At 33.7% G+C, this 24,875-nt stretch overlaps 2 protein-coding genes across 2 annotated transcripts; one reads left to right on the top strand and one right to left on the bottom strand.

The window, feature by feature from the left end:
- The first annotated feature begins 2,342 nt into the window (after positions 1-2,342).
- Positions 2,343-8,008, top strand: LOC128246788 (uncharacterized). Its single transcript, XM_052965226.1, has 4 exons — positions 2,343-2,507; positions 4,063-4,177; positions 4,592-4,749; positions 6,427-8,008. The coding sequence occupies exons 1-4, from the start codon at positions 2,414-2,416 to the stop codon at positions 6,543-6,545; spliced, it is 486 nt and encodes a 161-aa protein (XP_052821186.1). The 5' UTR covers positions 2,343-2,413; the 3' UTR covers positions 6,546-8,008.
- Positions 8,009-20,844: 12,836 nt separating this feature from the next.
- LOC128246773 (uncharacterized) lies at positions 20,845-24,874 on the bottom strand. Its single transcript, XM_052965208.1, has 6 exons — positions 24,823-24,874; positions 24,396-24,536; positions 23,711-23,890; positions 22,283-22,452; positions 21,690-21,873; positions 20,845-21,406 (listed from the first exon to the last, which is right to left on the bottom strand). The coding sequence occupies exons 2-6, from the start codon at positions 24,463-24,465 to the stop codon at positions 21,066-21,068; spliced, it is 945 nt and encodes a 314-aa protein (XP_052821168.1). The 5' UTR covers positions 24,466-24,536; positions 24,823-24,874; the 3' UTR covers positions 20,845-21,065.
- Position 24,875: the final 1 nt, after the last annotated feature.

Below are 24,875 nucleotides of genomic sequence, written 5' to 3'. Positions count from 1 at the left end.
GCCTCTATGAATGGAATAGACGAGATTCGTGAACCAAACTTGGATTAAGCAGATTACAACCGCCAAATATACATGTACGAGGTGCAGTCAAGAAGTTCCCGGATGCTGATTTTGAAGTGTACTTCCACTGTATCTCTTTCTGTGTAAGAGCAGTTTAGAGATTCAGTGGTGCGCAAAGTTGTATCTGACTGGCGACAGTTTAATAGCTGGTGTCTTTGTAGGCTATCATTAATCTTACCTGTGATCGTCTGCTAACGAAAAGTCTAAAAGCCAGCAAAAAATATTTTTTCGGTGTAATTTGCCAACTCGAGTGTTAACTTCACCAGACAAATGTGTACTTTCTGTTGCTGTCTATGCCTTTTTTTGATATGTAAGTGGTGAAACCAACTCTCTCGACAAAGAAGGGAGGTTCTTCGCTGAATCTCGATGCATTGTAGGACTTCCCTGTTTCTTTTAGGTTGTTGACCCATCGACGTAGCGTAGTTCTTACGTGCTGTCTGATAGATGGTATTCGAAACTTCTGACGTAGGTAAGTAACAGTCTAAGATACACATTGCGAGTTATGAATTGCAATGAGCGTCTGCAGTGACCAATCAGTTGGCTAATAGAAGATATCAATATATGGCTGTCTATGGTAACTGGGCTACAACTAATGCAATCAATGTAGTCGATGAAAAGCTATTTTCGGAAGTACATTTTCCGTCAATGATTACTGTGTTATTTAAACCAGCGAGGGACTAACCGGATGTTGATCAATTATTCGTCCCGTGCCTCACCATGGCAGTAAGAAAATAAATTAACTGGAAGTCAATTCAAGTTTAAGAGCGTTAATTTTAGGTTCTTCCTATCAATCAACAGATACATTACAATAAATAGGAAGTTCATTATAAATACAATCAGCGCGGTAACGTAAAAATGTGTGTAGGGACCTCATATAACGTTGCGCCAACTCGTTTAGTCATCAAGTGGATTGGTTAACTGGGTTGCGCCAACTCGTTTAGTCATCAATTGGATTGGTTAACTGAGTTGCGCCCACTCGTTTAGTAATCAAGTGGATTGGTTAACTGAGTTGCACCAACTCGTTTAGTCATCAATTGGATTGGTTAACTGAGTTGCGCCAACTCGTTTAGTCATCAAGTGGATTGGTTAACTGAGTTGCGCCAACTCGTTTAGTCATCAATTGGATTGGTTAACTGAGTTGCGCCAACTCGTTTAGTCATCAATTGGATTGGTTAACTGAGTTGCGCCAACTCGTTTAGTCATCAATTGGATTGGTTAACTGAGTTTGCCAACTCGTTAAGTCATCAAGTGGATTGGTTAACTGAGTTGCGCCAACTCGTTTAGTCATCAATTGGATTGGTTAACTGAGTTGTGCTAACTCGTTTAGTCATCAATTGGATTGTTGAACTGAGTTTGCCAACTCGTTTAGTCATCAATTTGATTGGTTATTTGAGTTGCACCAACTCGTTAAGTCATCAATTGGATTGGTTAACTGGGTTGTGTGGAAGCACCCGCATGCGCACTGGCGAGTACAGAGGCATTCACGAGGCATGGCATGGGAAATAATAATACTAATTATCGCCATTAATGATGATAATATTAATACTAATTATGATAACAGCCTTTTCCATTCTTGAATTGTGGGCTAACGAAGGATTACTCAAAAAGGTGGTATGCATTTGACAAACACAATGTTCCAAGAAATGTTCCAAGAAAAACCTGCATTCTGTATTAATACGTTTGGTTAAGTTATGATTCTGTTTTTGAACAGCATGTGAAAGTTTACAGTATTGTAGGGATAACGTAACTATGGGTCCATATTTCATGTCAGTCAATCAATCGATACCGAGGATATATACTGACAATTTCGATTAACATTCATCATGCATTGTCCATTCTTAAGCAACTATTGACGGACGAATATGGCAAGGACACTCGTTATAAAGCCTGAAAATAGCGAAATAAGGCCATTTGAAACCGAATTATTCCTTTAAAATGTTTGTTTACGATTATTTTGATTTAAGTATATGGTCACAAAAGTGCATGCGTTAATCTAAACATATGTCAGTGCATCTCAAGTATATCAACACTTAATAATTTACATAACATTATTGTAATTGTAAGTAAATATTGAACACAATCTGTTGGTAATATTTGCAAAGTCGAAATTATTTTGCGTGTTTGACTTATCATCATTAATAATACATTTTGTTAATCGCAAGATTTTTTCAAAAAGTTATTGGCGATAAAAAGCAAAAGTCGGTTGGCAAATACCAATAAGCAATTAGAATGTCCCGTACGTCTTTCCATATATATCATACTTAGTTCGACTCTACCTTCGATACACATTTACTCATTCTGAAATTATTGAATATCGTACACAATTATTTGTCCTGCAGATATAACAAGTTGTATGAATATTAAATTTTTAATAATTCGGGTAGAAATGTATGGAATAAAAAGTTTTCTTTTTAGTTTAATGGCCATGAGTATGGTTGATTTTTCAGGTATGTTAAACGTTTCCATGATTTGTAAAACTTTATTTATCTTCTAAGATAAAACATATTTGATTCTGTTCAGTTTAATAGTTTCACAATCACCTGTTGGAGATAAACAACATATCGTTCGGCTACGCATGTAAGGTTTCTTACTTTATATTTCATTTATTAAATCAATCTGATCAAGCTAAAATAACCATAGATTTGTATTAGGGTCGGTTATTGTAGTCATTTAATATCAAGGACGCGCCTATTTCCAAACATGTTGATTTCAATTGATACTGTGGCATTACACGAGGATCTTTGTTTCTTAGGGAATCACCTCAATGCCAAGGTTGGCTCAAGGGACTAGAATATGCATGTAATACCATCAAAAGGTCAAAGTTTAAACCCTGTTTGCGCTTTCTGACAGCATGGGGTATAACGCCGTTTGTAAATGTTTAAGATAGGCAAGCAGTTTATTGAGCATACAAATGATCACTGCAGTGGACAGATATTGAGTATTGTATACATGTATGCATACAACTTCATTTGTATATTAAGCAATGTATTCAGTACTATATATTGTCGAATGGTAAAAAGCGTAAACTTAAGATTGCTGTTTTACATAAGTGGCAAAAAAGCATGGCTATTTGGGATTTGACTTCGTTTTTAAAATCGTAAGCGGGGAGTTCATGGATAAATTTGATACAAATGTTAGGTTCGAAAGCCATGACAAAGGGAATCTTTGTTGTTTTTGTATTTTGCTGACCGCTCGAGGGCGGTGACTGAAGAGGTTGTGGTTGAATATGTATGAATGTGTGTATTTTGTAATGTTAGTACAATATGTATTTCTTGTTCAGTGTCTTCCACAATACAAATTGGACTGTAAGAACAAAAACACGAAATCACCATTAAGACATTTTTTTTTATCTTTTGAACATATTATTGTAAACGAGCACTCTCTATGTATGTAGGTATTCTGAAATCCAAGGAAGTAATAAAAAATGAATTGATCGGATAATGGCCAAAACATACCAGCTTTATTACGTGTAACACAATTAAGAATTGTTTCAACTACCTAACTGCCCATGTTGCTTTGTGATGATTGCTTCAATTAGAATAGAGATATCTGCTCTTAACATTGGGAATAGAAAATTAATTTACGTCACCTTTTTTAAACTTTTCCATTGAATATATTTCTAATTTCAATACATACTATTAGGGAGTCAAAAAATTGTTTAAAATACCTTCCGTAAAATTGAGACACAATTTCAACAAATCACTGAAATAATGTTTCTGTGTAAACAAATGTCTTAATAAAACATAAAACTCAATTATATACCAAAATCTATTGTAAATCATGTATGTTTTCTCTCGAACCAATGTGCATCAAAACTAAATGTAAAACAAATTTTAAAACGTTTTTATATTTGCATTTTTTCACACGCGTTTGCTCTATGGGATTGTTTTAAACATTTTTGTAATAAGATCCTGATACAATGATTGCCATTGATTTGTTTTTGCGTTTAATTAATAATAAAAGCGACACTTAAGCGCTCCCACTAATACAATGACATTACAGGATGCCAAGCGCCTGATGACGTTTGTGCCGATGTGCAGAAAATCAAAGATGCTTTCAAGAGGTCAAACTGCAAGCTTACTCAAGAAATCATTCCAATTACAAACGCCTCGTGCACGTAAGTTGACGTCTTTGAAGTGATATTCTTAATCCGTTAATCACACTGGTTAGTACTATCGGGTCTCAACTGGGTCATCATCCGGATTTCCCCGGCTATCCCCTCAACACAAGACCACACTCTCTCGCGCGATCTGCAAACGGAGGTGACTTAAGTTTAAATTATCATGCTTTTTTCAACATCATTGTAAAATATAAAATGCTAAATCTACTCAAAGTCAATGCCTTCAATCTTCTTAGAAACTTAAAAGTTATCAAATGACTTACCGCTAAGGTTAAAGATATATTAAGAACTATTATTTGGAATGTCGCGTATACAGTAGTGAACTTATTTGTTACATACTTTCAACACTATTACCTAAACCAATGTTTTAAATGAAGTATAGTGGCATTGTACGACTTTCATATTTTCCAGATCTGTAAACGATTTGCTGCATTGCGTTGCTGAATCCATTTATGGCTACGGAAAGCGAGAACATAGAAAACCTTGTGTTCTGCACATGCGCACTGCCATCCAGGACGAATACATAGACTCGTTTCCAGCTTGTCATTTTACATGGAGATCCTGCAGCAGTAAGCTTCCTTAATGATATGGGTGACATTATCTTTAGGTCATTAATCGTTTACAGGTATACACATATAGTTTTCAATTGAAAAAGGGTTGAAAAGGGTTATAGTTTAATATTTCGGCGTATATAGGGCCATAAACATTACGCGTACAATGGTGAAACTTCAAAGGTATGATGGGAAACAAAAGTTGTTTTCACGTACCATTTCTGTCATATCTTACTTGGTCTAACAAGTGTTATGGCTTTTGACCTAGTTGAAATTGGTCTGAACAATCTTGTGGGTGAATGAAACATAAACATTATTACACATTTCCTCATGACACTGTATCAATTGCTTTCAATAGGCTATTTAGTATCAGTCTTTTCTGTAACAGTTAACTCGGACTTACAAGAGTTTTGGGGTGAGGTTGTGCACACAAACACGTTTATCCATTTATCAACCGTTTCAAGGCGGAACCTAACAATCCTTGATAAACACACCTAGTTTTTATATTTTGTATATGCACTGTGTTGTTTGTGGAGTTTTGTGCTGTTGTTCTATGTTTCTTGTTTGTAATTTTTTATTTTTGTGTTGTATGTCTTTGGCGTTTAACCAGTGCCATTAAACGGGGTTTTAGTTGAGACGTTTGGCTACTGAGCTTGTTTTTGTAGATTTTCAAATCAAAATTGGCGCATGCCTTAGAAAAATATGATCTGAAATAAACTTTGTCGCATATAACACCAAATATATTGCATTAACTTGTCAGGATGGGCTCATGTGAACTTACCATGTTTGTTAAATTGTACTTATGAAAATCACGATGTCGTATATAAGGTGATTTGTTAACCATTGAAGTATAGCTTACGTTGTGGAACAGCCTTTAAACATTTAAAAAACCAATGTCACATGAAATTATCTATTGAAGACTCATAATCATAGCTCTCTACAATTATAATGCTTTCAAAGCGTGAAAGAATATGGTCATATTTCGAATATAAACTCTGACATTGCAAATAATCGTCTGGAATTGAACACAACCCTCTATTTTAAACTTCTAGAAACCAACCTTTATTATTATTATTAAAAACCCCCTGATTAAAACAATTTATACGAATGGTTACAGTTTCTTGTTAATATTTAAAAATATATTCAATAACTAACTCAAATGACTAACCACATAATAGCTTGATATGTTTTAAACATACACAGGGCTTAAACAGGTTATGTCCCTTAACTTCGAAAAATATGGTATACAAATTGTATGCTGCATGAAACTGTCATTGACTCAAGAGGTTTCATGTTTAGCTGTTGTGCACGTGTACTTGCTTTTACACTTATTTTTTACTTACATATGTAATTTTCCTTCGAACATTCTTAAATTGTCTGACACATGTTATGTCCCATGTCGCTTAAACACTTATTCACCTACACCCTTAAAATTGCATCTTATTTCGCATTTCAACTGTTATTTCCATATCTCGACATTTAATCGTTCTTGTGTCCAGGCGATGTCTTGGTTATTTGTAATGACGTTTATTGCTTTAGTTTGACCTTTCAACTTCTCTAATAACACTATTTTCGGGTGGAGATCAACGACACAAAGACATTGTAACTAACGTTGTTCGTCTCACACGTTGTTATCCTGATATATATAAATTTGCTTAATTATTTAATAAAACAATGTATTTTTTAATATTTCAGCGTTATGGTGTGAACTCGGAGTCGAATACACAGATGCTCAATTCAAATGTATTTTCTGGTGCATTGGAGGTCCTGCAGCTATTGGAATTGGAGGAGTTCTAGCTCTTATAAGCCTTTAACGATTGGTCTGCCAGCGTTGGGTTTCGGAGCTGCGGGAATAGTTGCCAACAATATTGCCGCCACTATCATGGCCTGGTGGGCCGGTGCAGTACCTGCAGGAGGCATCATCGCCACCCTGCAGTCTATTGCAGTGTTAGGAATCGGGTACAAGGCCATTTTGGGCACGTTTCTTTCAGCAGCAGCTATCTCAAGAGCTGCGATGGATTGCAATTGCTGCGAAAAGTAATCAATAAATATAAAGAACTAATGCAGTATACAGGTGTAACATCTGTAGAAAATCAATGTTTACTCAGAAAGTCAGTCGTATTCAAATTATAACATGCAAATTGAATATAACTTTACCAATTAGTGATCAACTTAAGAGCAATCTTGAAATAACTTTCAGTTTCATGTAGAAAGAAAAGGTCATAAAGCTGCACTCTCACAGATTGAACGTTTTGACAACCATTTTTTGTCTTGGAACGAGCCATTGTTTTTGCAAATACTCATGGAAACCAGTTATATAAGACTGCTGACAAAAAATGAGATCGCAGATTCTTATTTATGATTTCAAGAATGAATGTTTTATGCATTTTTTTTACCGATAGTAACGGTTTAAACCATAAAACATTAATTTCCGAACGGAAATATGAAAATCTACGATCTGATTTTTCGCGATATTAACGCGAAGAATTGCTTTTTCCAAGACAAAAAATAAAAAAAGTTGTTAAGATGGTCAATCTGTGAGAGTGCAGCTTTAATATGGTGACATATAACTGCCATTAGATAACCTGTAAACTCCGCGAAAGGACGCGCACACCTGATTACTCTGTTTTGATAGCGACATTTGAAACGGACTACAATCGCTACTATCAAGATCACGAGGCCATCCCCAGCAAAGTGCGATATAAATCAAAAAGAGTCCCTCAGGAGTTTATGACTAGAAAAACTTCACGCTTAGCTGTTTCAAATTTGAATGGAAGAATAGAGATGTGCAAAAAACTCGAACAAAAAAGGACTGTATTTATTTTCTGAAAATTTCTTTGGATATGGATTGTTAAGGGAGCTCCTTCCCGAAATTTTGCTTGTATTGTTCGAGTATGCTGAAATATTGTGTCAATGAAATTTAGTTTGTTACTGTAAATTATACTTGCTTGTTTTCTCATGGAATGTGACTCGGGTTTGTTCTAATCCGGCGTACCTATCTTTGGCATCAACTTCAATCTATTTTCGAACAAAAAACGAGACCTAAATTTATTTGTTTAGAATGAAACTACTATAATTGTTGTATCAGAAATATGTATACATGCGATTAGGGCTCTTCTTGTTATTTTTTAAATTCAATTTATTAGAACTGCATATTTAGAAATTCTGAATCATGCAAAAAGACACTGTTTGGTGAAGTTGTGAAGTACAAACACTGTTTTTTAACAATTCTATTTGATGACAGGCACACAATACAGCTTTAACTCTGTTTGTAAAACTTCATATAAAGAGCCAGATAATACAGAACTTGTTATAACTCAAAGTTCAAAACTATGATTTTTATTGAAATTAAAGAACTTCTCGTTTAAACACTGATGTATAAACGTTGTAAGATATTTTATATTTAAATTGCATTCTTACAGGCAACTAAATCTTTAAAATTAATATATGACCTGAAAATAATGAGCTAAAATTTAAACTTTCAAAGGTAACGCGATATGTAAATTATTAAGTAGCACTGACATGACCAAAAGGTTCATTGTTTGGTTTACAAAGCGCGTAAAGAGTGCGTTCAATTACGGACTATATTAGGAAAATCATATCCAATTAAGTTCTTTACGTGCTCTTTACGTGCTCTTTCCACAAAGCAAATTTGAACGAAAAATACTGAATGGTTTTAACTCTTATTTTGACACAACTCAAGTTTATAATTATTCAAATATTTATCTAGCAATACGTGTGCACAAATATTGAATTTCTTCGATAGGTAATGAATTCAGAACTTGACAATAACTTGTATGTATGTCGCTTAATCGCAAATATTTAAAAATGCAATAGACCTCAATGGCTAATTATAATAAATTGTATCATATTTACTGAAATGTAGGCTAATCAATAAAAGGCGTACTAGAGTATAAAATGAAAAATTATTTCGAAACAAAACAATATCAAGCAAATGTATACATTGAACTAAACAAAAGTATTTATATGTACCTCCGTCGAGTGTAAAAAAACTTTTCCGTTGGTGTCCGTTTTGTTTAATTGATTTCGCATTAGGTGAACAATGAAATGAACGGCCAGGTTGTTTCTTAATGTATAATTGTTTAGTGTTCATGGTCATGCCCCTGCCATTGGAATAGACGGGTAGATTCACATTTAATTTAGTAGAGTTCTGTGAACCAAACATCCATTAAACAGATTACAACCGCCAAATATACATGTGCGAGGTTCAGTCAAGAGGTTCCCGGACAGATGCTCATTTAGAGTGTACTACCACTGTATCTGTGTAAGAGCAGTACAGATATTCAGTGATGCGCAAAGTTGAATCTGATTGGCGACAGTTTAAAAGGTGGTGTAATTGTAGGCTTTCATTTATCTTGCCAGTGGTCGTCTGCTTACGAAAAGTCTAAAAGCCAGCAAAAACTATTTTTTGGCGAAATCTGGTATTTTACTAAATGGCGACTCAAGTGTTAACTTAACCAGACAAATGTTGCTTTTATTTTGCTGTCTATGCCTTTTTGATATGTAAGTCTATGTTAATACCTACACTCTCAACAGAGAAAGGGGGTTCTTCGCTGTGTCCCGTGGCCAGTAGTGTTGGTAGTCCGGTGCATTGTAGGACTTCCCTGTTTTTTTAAAGTTGTTGACCCATCGACGTAGCGTAATTCTTACGTGCTGTCTCATGGATGTTATCCAAAACGTCTGACGTAGGTAAGTAACAGTCTAAGCTACACACAGCGTGTTATGAATTGCAATGAGCGTCCTCAGTGACCAATCTGTTGGCTGGTAGTATATATCAATACTTGGCTGTCTCTGGTAACTGGGCGTTCTGGATTCTTCCGCAAAAACTACCGTAACCACGTGTCCGTATTTTATGCCAGTCAACCAACCGTATCGGAGGTAATATACTGATAATATTGATTTACATGAACATAGGAAAACGTATTTCATATGAATGAAGAAGGCCATTTGGAACCGATATATTCCTTTATAATGTTTGTTCGACATAATTTTGATTCAAATATTTGGGCACAAAAGTGCATGCATTAAACTAAAAAATGTGCCAGTTCATCTTAAAGTATATCAACACTTAATAATTTCAAAGTATTAATGTTATTGTGCGTGTTTGACTTGCCACCTTTAATGGCAGTCTTTGTCAATCGGCAAAAATATATTTTCAAATAGCAATTGGCGATAAAAAGCTTAGTTGAACTCTACTGACTATATGATTGTACTCTATTCATGAATTGCTGAATTTCGTACACAATTCTTTGTGGAGCAAATAAGTTAAGTTGTGTGTTTAGCAAATTTATAAATAATTCGATAACAATGAAGGGAATTGAATTGAAATGTTTCTTTTCTGTGTTATAACTATGAGTATGATTGATTTTACAGGTATGTTTAACGTTTCATGATTTGTTAATCTTAAATAAGCTTTAAGATAAAATACATTTGGTCCTATTCATTTAAACAGATTCACAATCACTTGTTGGAGATATACAACATATCGTTCGGCCATGCATCTAAGGTTTCTTACTTTTTACTTCACTAATTAAATCAATGTGGTAAAGCTCAAATAATAATGCATTTGTATAACGATCGCTTAATGTTTTCATTTAATATCAATGCAGCGTTGTATTTCATTTGAAATGATGGTGTGACATTACACGAGACTCTTTTTTGCTTATGGAATCACTTCAATGCAATGGTTGGTTAGGCCAGAACATGCACGTAATACCATCAAAATGTCAACATTTAAGCCCTGTTTGTGTTTTGTTGAAAGCATGGGGTATATCGCCTTTTGTTCAGATTTAAGATAGAAGAGCAGTTTATCGAACATACGAGTGATTACTGCAGTGGAAAGACGATTGAATATGTATGCGTACAACTTCATTTGTAGTTTAGGTAATGTATTGCTCTATTACAGTGGTGGCAATAAAGCATTGCTATTTGGGATTTTACTTCATTTTTAAAATTGTGGCAGGTAGTAAATGGATAAATTTGAGACAAACGTCAGGATCGAAAGCCATGACAAAGTGAACCTTTGTTTGTTTGTTTTGCTGACCGTTCCAAGGCGGTGACTCAAGAGGCTGGGATAGAATATGTATGAATGTGTGTGTATATTGTGTTGTTAGTTCATTGTTCAGTGTCTTCCACAGTACAAATGTGGATTTTAAGGACCAAAATCTCCAATACACCGAATTCCGTCTGTTCTGAAATAACCATTATAAACTTGCGATATATTCGTAGGTATTTTGAAATCCAAGCAAATAATAAACACATTTTTATCGGATTTTGGCCCAAAATATATGTTTTTTTACGAAAACTTGTAACAAATTAAGAATTGCTTTAACTACCAAATTACTCATGTTGCTTTGCTGTGATTGATTCAATTGAAAGACAGATATTAAGCCTTAATTTTGTGAATAGAAAACGCATTCAAGTCACCATTTGGCACTATTCATTTGAATATATTTCTCATTTTAAACATACCAATAGGTAGTCACAAAGTATTTAAAGTGTTGTCTCAAATACTGTCATAAAGACTTTCCGTAAATTTGAAACACAATTTCAACAAATCACTGGTATAAAGTTTCTGTGTAAAGATGTTCTTACTCCATAACAATCTTGGAAATCATGTTATTTTTTCCCTCGAGCCAATGTCCATCAAAACTAAATGTAAAACTTATCAATAAACGTTTCTTAACTTGCATTTTCAACATTCTTTCGCACTATGAATTGTTTTGCATAAAAGCGACACTAAAGCCTTCCAATGAATACAATAACATTACAGGAAGTCTAGCGCCTGATTATATTTGTGCCGATGTGCAGAAATTCGAAGATGCTTTTCAGAGGTCAGACTGCGAGACCATCGGATACATCGAAACGATAACAAACGATTCCTGCACGTAAGTTTACGTCCTTGGACTCATAATCTTAATCAGGTTGTCCGGTAGGCATACTGTTTAGTGCTCTCGCTTCTCAACTAGGCGGTCCGCGCTCAATTCCTGGCCTGGGTCATCACGTAGTACAAGTGGGTTTTCCCCGTTCCCCCCACAATACAATATCACACTGCCTCTCACAATCGTGCTGACGAAAGTGACTAAGTTTAAGTTATCAATCTTTGCTCACAATTGTTGTAAAATATATACTGTTAAAACTAATATTAGTCATTGCCTTCAATCATTTCATAGGAACTAAAAAAGTTATCGAATGACTTCCCACTAAGGTTCAGGATAGATTTAGAAATATCATTTCGAATGTTGCGTATCTCGTATTGATATATTTTGTTAAGTTTCAGTTAAACTTACAAAACTGTTACCTGACCTAATGTTTTAATTAGAATAATGGTATTGTACGATTTTCGTTGCTGCGTTGCGTCGCTGAATCCATTTTTGGCTACAAAGAGCGTGAAAATAGAGAGGCTTGTGTTCTGCACATGCGCACTGCCATCCAGGACAGACACATAGACTCTATGTTTCCAGCTTGTCATTTTACATGGAGACCCTGCAGCACTAAGCGTCCATAATGATAGGGTGACATTTATTTATAAAGATTTTTGTTATCTTTAAGTCATTATTCGTTTAGAAGTATACACATTATATTTTGGATTGTTCGGTTACTGTTTCCAATTCAATATTTTTGAAAAGTGTTTCAAGTCAAATATAATAGTGGCGTATATAGTGCCATAAACATTACGCATACGATTGTGAAACTTCATAGGTATAATGGGAAACATGAGTTGTTTTACACTTACCATTTCTGTCATATTTTACTTGCTCTAACAAGGGTAATTGTCTTTGACCTAGTTAAAATTTGTCTGAACAATTTTGTGGCTCGTAATTGAAACATAAACATTGTTACACAAACTCTCATGACACTTTATCAATTGCCTTGAATAGGCCATCGTGCATCAGTCTTCTCTGTCACAGTTAACTCGGACGTACAAGAGTTTTGGGGCGAGGTTGTGCACACGAACTGGTTTATCTATTCATCCGGTTCCTAACAATCCATGATAAACACTCCTAGTTTTTATATCATATATAAACTGTGTTGTTTGTGGAATTTGGTGCTGTCATTCATTATTTCTTGTTTGTGATATCTTTTGTTTTGTGTTCTATGTCTTTGGCATTAAACCTGTGCCATTAAATGGGGTTTTAGTTTAAACCTTTGGCTACTGATCATGTTCCAGTTGATATTCAAAGAAATATTTTCACATGCCTTAGTAAAATATGATCTGAAATATATTAAGCTCAAAATAAATAGCATATTCTTTTCAGGAAAGGCTCATGTGAACCTGCCATGATTTTAAAATTGTTTTTATGAAAATCACGTTGTCGTATAGAAGGTTACTTGTTAACCATTGAAATATAGCTTACTTTGCGTAACATCGTTTAAACATTTCACATAATAACAGAGTGATCATATTTTGAATATGAACTCTAAAGTTGCAAATACTCGTCTCTATTCTATAATTCTGGAAACCAAACTTTACTATTATAAAAAAACTGTTTACAAAAATTACACGAATGTTTACAGTTACTTGTTAATATCTAAGAATTCATTCAATGACTCACTCAAATAATTAAACCACATAATAGCTGGATATTTTTAACAATACACAGGGCTTAAACATGTTAAATCCCTTAACTTTGTAAAATATGGTATAAAAATAGCAGCATGTTGAACGAGCTTGTTTGATATACAGTCATGGGCTCAAGAATAATTTATATTTAGCATAGATTGTTTTACACATGTTATGTCTTATGTAGCTATACAACTCATGCACCTATATCCTTGAAACTGCAACAGAATTCGCATATCAAGTGTTATTATTTGTTTGATCTTTCAACTTCTTCAATAACATAATTTTCGGGTGAAGATCAACAGAACAGAACAGAATGTTTATTCAACTTAAGCATGTACAGCTCATCATACACATAATCAATTCAATATTGCACGCATTAAAAATGAAATACCTTACTAACAGAGATATATTGTCAGAATTGAGTAATGATATATCTTTTTCCAAATCTAGGATGTCTGACATAATTTCAAGGAATATAATTCTGCCTTGTATCAATATACATTTGACAAACTTATACAAGATGAAATTATTCTTCAATATTGTTGAAATTACACAGTGAGCATTTCCGATCTTGTCTTTGAAATTTTTTATGTCTCCCAAGTTTAATGGTTGAATTATGGGATGATAATCGGATTTTAGCTAAAATATTTATATATTTGAAAATTTCCTGTAAAACAATGAAAGTTTATATTTTAAACGTTTTCTTGATCAACAACACAAATATGTTGTGGCCTACGTTGTTCGTCCAAACGTTAATGTCTAAAAATCAATTGAGATTAATTATTTAACATAACAATGCATTTTTGAATTTTTCAGCGTTATGGTGTAAACTCGGAGTCGACTTCACAGATGCTCAATCATATTGTATCTTTTGGTGCTTAGGGGGTTCTGCAGCTATTGGAATAGGAGGCGTTCTAGCTCTTACAGGCCTTGTTACGTTTGGTCTGCCAGCTTTGGGTTTCGGAGCTGCTGCCTCTCTCATGGCCTTGTTGGGCGGTGCAGTGCCTGTAGGAGTCGGGTACAAGGCATTTTTGACAACGTTGTTTTCAGCAGCTGCTATCTCAAGAGCTGCGATGGATTGTAGTTGCTGCGAAAAGTAATCAATTGATGTATGCAACTATTGTATTATACTGGCGTTGTGTCTACATCATTTATTTAGTTTTTACTCCAAAATACGTTGTAAATCTGTAATATGTAAATTAAATATAAGATTTTCATTGAGTCATTAGTTAATATATAAAACTATTGTATCATATTGGCTTTGTGTCATTAGCAAGTATTAGATTCTACTCCAAAATACGTATTTTAATCTGTAACATGTAAAGTAAAAAATATTATTATTATTATTATTATTATTATTATTATTATTATTATTATTACTATTACCATCTCTACCGTGTTGTTTTCTGAAAGACGTTGTTTCATTTCATAATTTACTAAACATTTAATGTTAATGTACATCCTTTATAACTTTATGTTATCTTGGTCACATAATAAAATGTACGATATGATGAGTGTAAACAGTGATTAAAACATTTCTAAAATTACGGAATGCCCAGCTCACACGAAAGATGGCAAAAATACCACTGCGACCACGAAACTGCACTTGATGCGGATCTATTAATGTTTTATTGCGCTACGATAATGAGATTGCAGACTTATAAAACAGTAGGTGTCATTTTCCCTATTAAATCTGTCGTTGAAACTGTTACACGCTTATTAATCATTTTGAAATTGAGTAAGTGTTGAGCAATAGTTGGGAATTCCTTTGCAAGTTGCTACATATACATGTTTGAATGATCCAATTTAATACTTACTTACATAATATGATACTCATTATTTACCCAATTAAAACTTTGATTTTTGTATACAACAGTGGCTAAGTAGTCTTGATTCATTCTTAAAATAGAAACCATGATGAACAGTACTTAAAAAGAATGACTACTACGCAATTTAAAAGTGTTAAATTAATTACCAACAATATTCTACCAATTTATAAAACTGATTCCGATGAATAACTCTTTACTGTTTTATGCGTTGCGTTATGCATCAGTTCTCTCCCTTTACCGCACATGACAAAAGCGATTTGTTTGTTTTTTGTTGTTTTATCTCAAAGATCCAAAACATCATTAACTTTCACTTACATCTCACATTTGGCTCATAGAGATAAAGTTCTGCCTCTTCCAATGTCAAATCTCGCTAAATGAGGAAATTTTCCAAAAAATAGTAAATCATAGTAAACTCGAGTTCTCCACCTACCGTTTCTTACAACTGATGATTGGTTATGATGATTATTTTTCTTTTTATTGAAGGTGAGCATTGTTTTTTGGCTCGAATTTTCTGAGGCTCGATGTATTTTCGCCGGTCCCTTGAAGTTCCAGCCAACGTGGTTGGACTGTAATATTACATTTATTTACTGCACTACATTAAGGGCTCATTTACGTTTCCCTCTTAGAAAATAGAACTCACTTATACGCATACCAAATGTCTGTTACAATGGTAAGCTGTTACAAAAAAACACACTTTTTGATTAATTAAGCAATTATTGATAGCTTTAGTTTTTATATGTTCAAAATTTTGGCCAGTTGCAGATTGTGTTTGTTCATGGAAGTACAATAATGTAAAACAACAGAATGTTAACAAAAGTTAAGAAAATTGAACATTAACATTGTGTCGCTTTAAAACCCGATTATTCACATTGTCTATGTCGCTTGAATGTAAAATGTGCTTAATACACGTGGCTTAATATATATATATATATATATATATATATATATATATATATATATATATATATATATATATATATATATATCTTATTGCGCACGCATAAAACTGTATGTTTATTGCGACGGTGATAAGCATGACAAAGAGCAAATACCTCACAGTATCGATTATAGAATATATTGTTCTTTTGCACAAGGAGGACAGTGCCATTTTGAAGAAGAATGCATGTTTTTCGTATCGGAATAAAATAAAGAACGAGGAGTAAGAGTATGAAATACATTAATGTTGCGGCAATTGATTTTGAGACGAAATTGTTCTGGTAACGCCTACTCTTTGTGGAAGGATACCATAGCCAATGAATCAATTAAATTACATACATACTTCTACTTTAACAATACAAGAAAGACATGCAAAACTTGTACAGCACAATTTATTGGTACAAACAGTTTCTTTTCAAAGGTAAATATATAGGATCAATATTGCATCCGACAATTATGGAAATCTCAAGTCCCTTGGGGTTTGAGATGTATGTCATTTTTGGTGTGCATTCCAATGGAGGCAACTTCATTCACTCAAAACCTTACAGCAAAACGCAATGAACACCATAATTTCCGTCCGTAAAGTTTAAACTGAAACGAAACTAATTTAACCATTGAGAAACATGTTTTATACGTTAATTTGAACTGTACCGACACATGGTCACCTTCCTCAGCCATTTTATCTGGTCTCCTTCATATTAAAAAACACACATAGTAATGAATATTTATGCCAGTCGCAGTTGTTTAAACGGGACTTCTTCAAATTTGTCTGTAATATGAAAAACAACAACAAACAATTTATACATTATCAAGAAAAAAACACAACAGTGGAGAGTGGTGGCTGGGAAATATTGACTCAAAATTATTATTAATTATTAATTATTATCGCTGCCAATAAAAAACCCAGTGGCCAATCACGCCTTGGAGCTTCTTATAAACCACAGCACGAGAACCTCATTAATTTCCACAAATATCCTTCAGCCAATCGTCTCAGTATACAAGCAGACGACAAATCATCATTTTTAAAACGGAAATATTTTTTTACGCGCTAAGATCGTGGGTCAAACAATTGTTCCAAATACGCCTATACCATAAACTTAACATCTAACATAGTATAAATAAAGCCGAATCAAGTTAGTACTTAGGCTTGTCGCGAATGTCGAGCAAAACATAGAGATTACTTATCCTTAAACTCTGCAGATCTAAATTTGCCCTTTGAAAACATTGGGCATCATTAATGTATGATGAGATACTTAGCAAAAAATGATGTGTAGAACTTCTCGGCTTCCGCAATCCATGACACATTTTGAATAAACAAAATTGTAACAGGTATTTAAATAAAGAAGCATATCAGTGATTAAAAAACTTAACTCGTCCATGCTAACTCTGATTTTTCTTTACATTTTTCTTTATATTTTTACAATGTTCAATAAAACATGTATAAACATCCGTAAACAACTAAGTGATTTCACTGTTGTATTGTAAATGTTATTTGTAATAGTAAGAATGTTCGAATAAATTTAATTTGCAAAGGACTTCATTTCTACCTCAAAAAGGCAGCAACCAGCTGCTTTCCACTTGCAGAGCACAAACCGTAGTATTCCTCCATTTGCAGATCAAATAACGTGGTATTCCACCAATTAGAGCACAGAACGTGGTATCCCATCACTTGTTGGGCAAATAACGTGGTAATCCACCAGTTAGAGAAAAAAACGTGGTATCCCTCCGTTTGCAGAGCAAATAACGTGGTATTCCACCAAATAGAGAAAAAACGTGGTATCCCTCCGCTTGCAGAGCAAATAACGTGGTATTCCACCAATTAGAGCACAAAACGTGGTATCCCATCACTTGCTGGGCAAATAACGTGGTAATCCACCAATTAGAGCACAGAACGTGGTATCCCATCATTTGCAGAGCAAATAACGTGGTATTCCACCAATCTGAGCACAAAACGTGGTATCCCATCACTCGCAGAGCAAATAACGTGTTTTTTCACCATTTACAGCACAAAACGTTGTACCCCCACTCTTGCAGAGCACAACAAGTGATAGTCTACATCTTGCGCCCTTGTAGATCCCATTTACACGCCATCATTAGTAAAGCAAGTAAACTATACATATATGGTCTTCTTCAATGAGTAAGCAATTATATAAAGTATTGAAATCATAATCATCAAGGGTTTATTTTACTATCAAAACATTCACCCGTTCCATACCCGATGATTTATGTCTTGTTCATTTTTAACGAAGGATTATCTCAAAGGAGTTTTACCTGTCAAACGTAAAGTTTTCATTACATGTAAAGGTAGCATGAGGTATAAATAAAGCAAGTAAACTATACGTGAATGGTCGTTTCAATGACTATGCATTTATTTATGTTATTAAAATGAATGTCAACAAGCAGTTTAGTTTACTATCAAATAATTCATTTTCAGCAAGGGTTTATCGCAATATCGAAACGTAGCATAAACTATAAACATTCCAACGATAAATTATTGATGGAAATAACTTGGACTGTAACAAATAGATAGACGCCCCTTGCAAAGCTTTTGACGCTGTGTCAATTCAAATAAAAGTTTAAAGTCAAATGTCAGATGAACTAACTGATTTTTTTTCCAAATAGTTAATATTTTTTGGCAACGTTACCACTATTTACGAGCACGGCCATTCAATTTCTGTCAGACCTAATAGTTTAAGGGTGTTTTTCGTCAATGAACGATTGTGGTGACTGTCTGAAATAAGCTTTTCCATAGATGGTACTTAGACAATGTGGATTACGATGTTTATACTGATAATAATTTCTAGAAACGACAGCTAAGATTTTTTTTCAAATATTTAATTGTTTGGTCACGTAGTGTTACATATGCCTAAATAGTTTTACAAATGAGCATATTTCTACTATATTTTCAGAACATAATACAGTTTTAACTTGCATTAAACGTTTCAAACAAAATACACAATAAAATAGGAAATATGACTCTTGACAATTCATAAATAGTATTTAATGCTTTATATTCATGGTGAACGGTAAAATAAATGTTTGGCTATTACATAGACAGACATCAGAAAGAAAACATTTAATAGCAATTTTGCAGTTCAAAACAATTTCCTGTAGACGTATGGCTTAACTATAATATAATCAAATGTATCAAGTATGCTTATGTATGTAATGGTGCCAATACAAATGTGTATTTCAATGTCTTATTCGATGTGTCATTTCATTCCAATATCAAACTAAATTCTATTAGGGACACATGAATATGTCAATCGGTGAAACTAAACGAAGTGTTTATAATATCATTATTTAAACGTGCATTTTGTAAATAACTTCTCAATTCTATTTCTTAATTCAAAAGCGTTATATACAATTATGCATTCGATAATTTATAAGTATATGAGTATAACTTATTTCAACATACATTTGACATTAACAAAACTACTGGAACGTCTCTTCAAGTACCTTACATATATGACAAGGTATTCACTTCAAAAGAGTTCTATTCTATCTACAGAGTCCTATGTTTAATCTTATTTTAATGCAATTTAAATAAGCCTTTATTATAAGGTTGGACATTAATACAAATCTAGATAATATTTAAGCTACTGATCGTACAGAAATATTTTAGCCAACGTGATAAAATCCTACGTATGTAAAATTTCTTAATACACATTGCCAAATTTTAACTTCGTAGACGTGTTTCAGTATTTCATAACATAGTTTTATAAACAACGATATTTGTTTTCTAGTGCATTTGTTACTATTAACCAGAACATTCCATAATAACTATACCATATGAATATAAATCAACCCTACCAATATGGACGCCTTCGATTTCAATACTTCATTAGATAACAGCTCTATTTCATAACCAGCTGTAATATTTGAAAATTTATTTAACAAATGCCTTTTTTATCTAAATTACTTGTTTTACCTATTCAGACAGTCTTGTTTTTACTTACACAAACACCTGTCGTAAATTCTACTCAGACATACGGTAAATTGCGAAATAAATTAATAAAATTACCATCATTGTAAAAACGTATATATATATATAGAATTCTGCCAACTTTTCGAAAGATTTAAAAAATGCCCCTTTTTATTGACCTATAATTCCCTTCTGTTGCAGTACTCACGAAATATAATTAAATTTGAATGGAATTAGTCTACCGAATCAGTAAAAAATGTCTAAGTCGTTAGTATAAACTTACATGAAAAACTTGATTGAACCAAATCATTATGTATAGTATCTATCGTCGAAGTTATTGACATGCATGGACAATTAAAAATGGCAAGGGGCTTATTCTAATCGATTGTACATCTCAGTTGCACCCATAGCATACTCCATTTGTCTGCTGCCTTGAAGTATAAAAAACAAACATATACAACTTTTTTGAACAGTAATGCAATTGGTTCCTGGGGTTCTTAGGATAAAACATGATATGAACACAATCGATTTTGTAATGAAAAAGTAATGAATTGTACAGTTAAAGCATAACAGACTTGCTTTATATACATAATGACCTATGATGCGCTCAATGATGTGTTGGTAAATAAACGAATGCAACACAACTGGATGGCATTATGCAATAAATGTTGTATTCTAGGGTGAGTTGGACTTTTGTTGTCCGTCTCTCATCCAATATTTGGGATTTGAGTCCTTTTGGACATCAACTTTTAGTCTAAACAAAAAATGAACTATATTTGATAATAGTTTTCTTCACAATCGAGTTGAAACTGATTTGTTGCAGTAATCCCGTTTTAACGTTTATATCCAGTTCCTTTGAAGTTGTAAGCAAATAACCATCATTTCCCGAATCGGTGGACGACCTTTTATTGCCGTACTGTGTTCATTTAAATATCTTTCAATATGTGTTTGTTCCTCTAACGACGTTCCATTGTTAGATTTAATTTATGTGGCTCCTCTACATAACAATATATTCTCTTCCACCGTTAAAGCATCAATGTTTTCGACTATATTACTTTCAACGAACTGGTGAAGCTCTCCACGAATTGTAGAAAGCAGAATATTTTCGCCTAATTGTGCATTTAAATTTGTCCTCCCCACTTCCTCTTCTTACTAGAAAATCGTTTTTCTTTATTGTTTGAAATTTTGTGAATTCAAGGTTTCCGTCTATTGTCAATTTTCTTACCCATCCCTTGTTTGTAAATAACGTGTACACATTGCCACTGTCGAGACATGGACATATGTATAGCAACACTATTGTGACTTTCTTGTTGACAAATTCATCCGGCTGGATAATTGTTACGTTAAGATTTGATCCATCATCCGTAAAATTTACGTCGTCAAGATAAAGGTCCAGCTCTGTAAGAACAATAAAACATATGTTGGAATATTTTTAACATTCTTATTCGTCTCAAATAACTCGACTTTAAATATCTTATAAAATGAAATATAACTGTGAACATTTCTTGAATTTTGAAATGGAAAATCCGAGACAAACAATCACATTTCATTTCTCATAATTTAATTATTTAACTGAAAGGAAGATTCCGAATTTGTTATGTTAAAAATGGTTATTTTAAGTAGCCAAAACATTTGCTGCAAGCAAATAAACCGATTTTACATCGTTTAATTTATTCCATACCAAAAAACTTTTTGCAAGTTGAACGTTGTTTCTGTTCCCTATCAAAACATTCTGTGAACGGACATTCTTCTAATGGGCTTCTCTCTGTAGTTTTACTTTCTGTGTTTTGATTCCCTTCCGAACTACTTCCTGTTTTTGTCGGATTGTTACGCAATGTTTTTCTTATATGGGTCAAAAGACACTCCTGTAATGAAAATAGTTTTTTGTTTAAAACATATAGTATGAAAAAACCATTACAGTTAAACTTTATAAATAACCCCAGCAACCAAGAACTTACTATTACTAACATTTCAAACGGTTGCATACTTACATTAGACAACTAAATCACATAAACGAAGAAATAGAACAGTTCCTTTCAAGAAACATTTTTTTGCAAAAAGTGTGCCACTTAAACAATGGCAAACAATAGGTTTGTTGTTTATTGATGAAGCTGGGAACCCACAAACAATCTGTCTCTAAAATGTCTTAGTTATATATTTGGTTGCTCCATGTCGGCTTGTCTGTCATTTCCATTGTACACAAACGGTAAAACGACTAGATAAGGGAGTTGGGTATTTAAATTTTACTGCAAGCTTCCTTTAAAATTCACTTACTTTAGGAGGATCAAACTCATTGTAGGTTGTCCATGCATGATTAATGTTGCAACATCCGTAGTAGGAAGGATGCGTCTTCGTCACAATACTGTTTTTGCAACACAGCTCCTTGGATCTGTTGATGACCTTGTTTTCACAACATTCTTCGGCCTTCAGAATGTAAGGTGTATCTGAAAGCATTCAATATTTAAACGCGATGCAATTTATACACCTGTTATCTTGTTGTTTACGTGGGGTTGTACGTTTAATAATGCATACCATTGTGTAATCTTCCGCTCAAACGGCCGATATATTTAACTTAGTTTTTTCTACGGATCCTAAATTCGAGGACTTGTGACGACCGACCCTAAATCTAAGTCGCTTTTATTGCCTTCATTTTTAACATCGTTTTTTTACAAATCTCGACGACTAGAGTGAAAATAAATCGCCCATGTGTTTCGCTTCCCTTTATGTTAAAATATACGTGAAACAAATGCGATGAATACTTGTTATAGTACTTGTTATAGCGATGAATATAGAAATATACGTAAAGTGCATTCGCGATTGGATATAAACAAAGATCCAAATTGATGATAAACATTATTTAATTGTTCAGACAAAAGTCAAGCCTTCCCACCTACATGATATTTTTCAGAAGTTTGCTGTCACTTTTTCTTTTTATGTCTGCTTTAGTGTAATGACCGAGACAAAAAGCCCAAAACGTACTATTGCTAGGGGGATATTCAGGCTTTGTGCCATCTAAGGCGGCAATCAACTCGTGTACATGTTTTGATGAAGTCATGTAGATGCATGTATGGTGTATTTGTGGTCAGTTTACGCTTTTGTCGTTTGGACCCACAGCTTATGCCTCTAAATAGGGTTTATTTATTATTGTTTGCCTACGGAGCTTGTTCCCGTTATTTCCGTTGTATATTTGTGACTGGATAACACTTGACACAAACCCTATGAACAAGTATTACAAATGAATGTATAACGCCAATAATTCTTAAATATGAATAGGGGTTACTAGCTTGTTTCAGTGTAAGATCGTGACATATTCCACGATCATCAAAATATATAGTTCACGAGTGACGTAGCCACTGACGTACTTAATTTTGGTCTTCACGAGGTTAGATATATTGCTATCTTACACTGACACAAACAATTTTTTTTATCATAATTATGTCTAAAATTGGATTTAAAAGGCATTTCATTACACAATATTTGAAAAACGTGGAAATGACGTCGTAGAAATTGGGTCCAAATCCGCTGTGCGCTGATGTTTGACTTTGAACTGAGAGCGGGCTCGAATTTTAAAACAGTGAACATTATCAAATTGATATTTTCACTGTAGTTATATCACTGATAATTCTCTATAAACCACCAGAAAGCATAAAATAAACTTTATTAATATGAAATTGAAATAAAGCAACACTACGTAATTCTTACGTCCTTGACAACATCCCTGATCACCGTTAAGAATGACTTTGTTGCAGCATGTTTGGCTTGTGTAGTTATACATCTTTGTCCCACAACATTCCATTGTGTTCCATTTGCTCTTTTCCAATTGATGTATAACACCGTCACAGCAGTAGGTGTCATAAAATGGACTTCGCGTTGTGATAAAAGCTGCAATCAGATGGAATGCTAATCATTAAATATTGTTTTAAGAATATAGGCAGATAAAGGAAATAAAGTTCACAACAAGTACGAGTATCTTTTGGCCTAACATTTGAAAATAAAACCTTATTGATATATTTGTTTTTATTAAATTACAAAATACACAAAACCATTTATGACATACTCCAGTGATCCCTATTGGAACATTTTTGTGAATAAAACTATTCGATAATTGAAGTTGAAATACATTTATAACGCACCACTCTATGCCTAGCCCCACCCACATACTAAATTGTCATTTTCAAAATCGGAGTAAAAGATGAAAATAAAACACCAAACTGTTCCATTTCAAACTTCATGCTTAATTGTAGGTGGATCATCAAATTCCCCTAACTACACTTTATCCACATAAATTTCATTTTAGAACAACGTTCAAAGTTGCCTCCCCTTCCTGAGAAGTTTCATCCCTCAGATACAAAACTCTTGCCTCAGCCCTACGTTTAATAATGCTTACCACTCCCACATAATTTGATGTCTTTCTGGATAACAACGTTAGAGCCATTCTTTAGACGTATCAGTTGCATTAGATATGAATTATATACGCCATTATCTTGACAGAAGTATTGCCCTGGTCCCGGTTTTGCTATTATAAGACCTGAAATGAACAGTAAGAAGATAATTGAGTAATCCCTTCAATAACAATAAGACACTTCATGATTTATTTTGCCATTTGTTTGAAAACAAGAGTAACTGTGATGGTGGTACAGCTATTAATAATACAACGGCAATTACAGGGACTACAAAGACGTAACACAAACTTTATGAGAGACACACAATACCACAAACGTCATAGAAATACAACATACATCAAAATAAGCGGTATTAATAAATATTCAGGTAATTTCATTTAACTGGAATGCGAACAGGAAATTACAGCCTACCGGTTTGTATGCAGCAAACATAACGGCTTGGGTCATATTCTGTTTTTTTTTGT

The sequence above is a fragment of the Mya arenaria genome, chromosome 9, assembly GCF_026914265.1.
Source record: "Mya arenaria isolate MELC-2E11 chromosome 9, ASM2691426v1".
NCBI classification, from domain to species: Eukaryota; Metazoa; Mollusca; class Bivalvia; order Myida; family Myidae; genus Mya; species Mya arenaria.
This window is presented reverse-complemented; position numbering and strand designations above follow the sequence as displayed.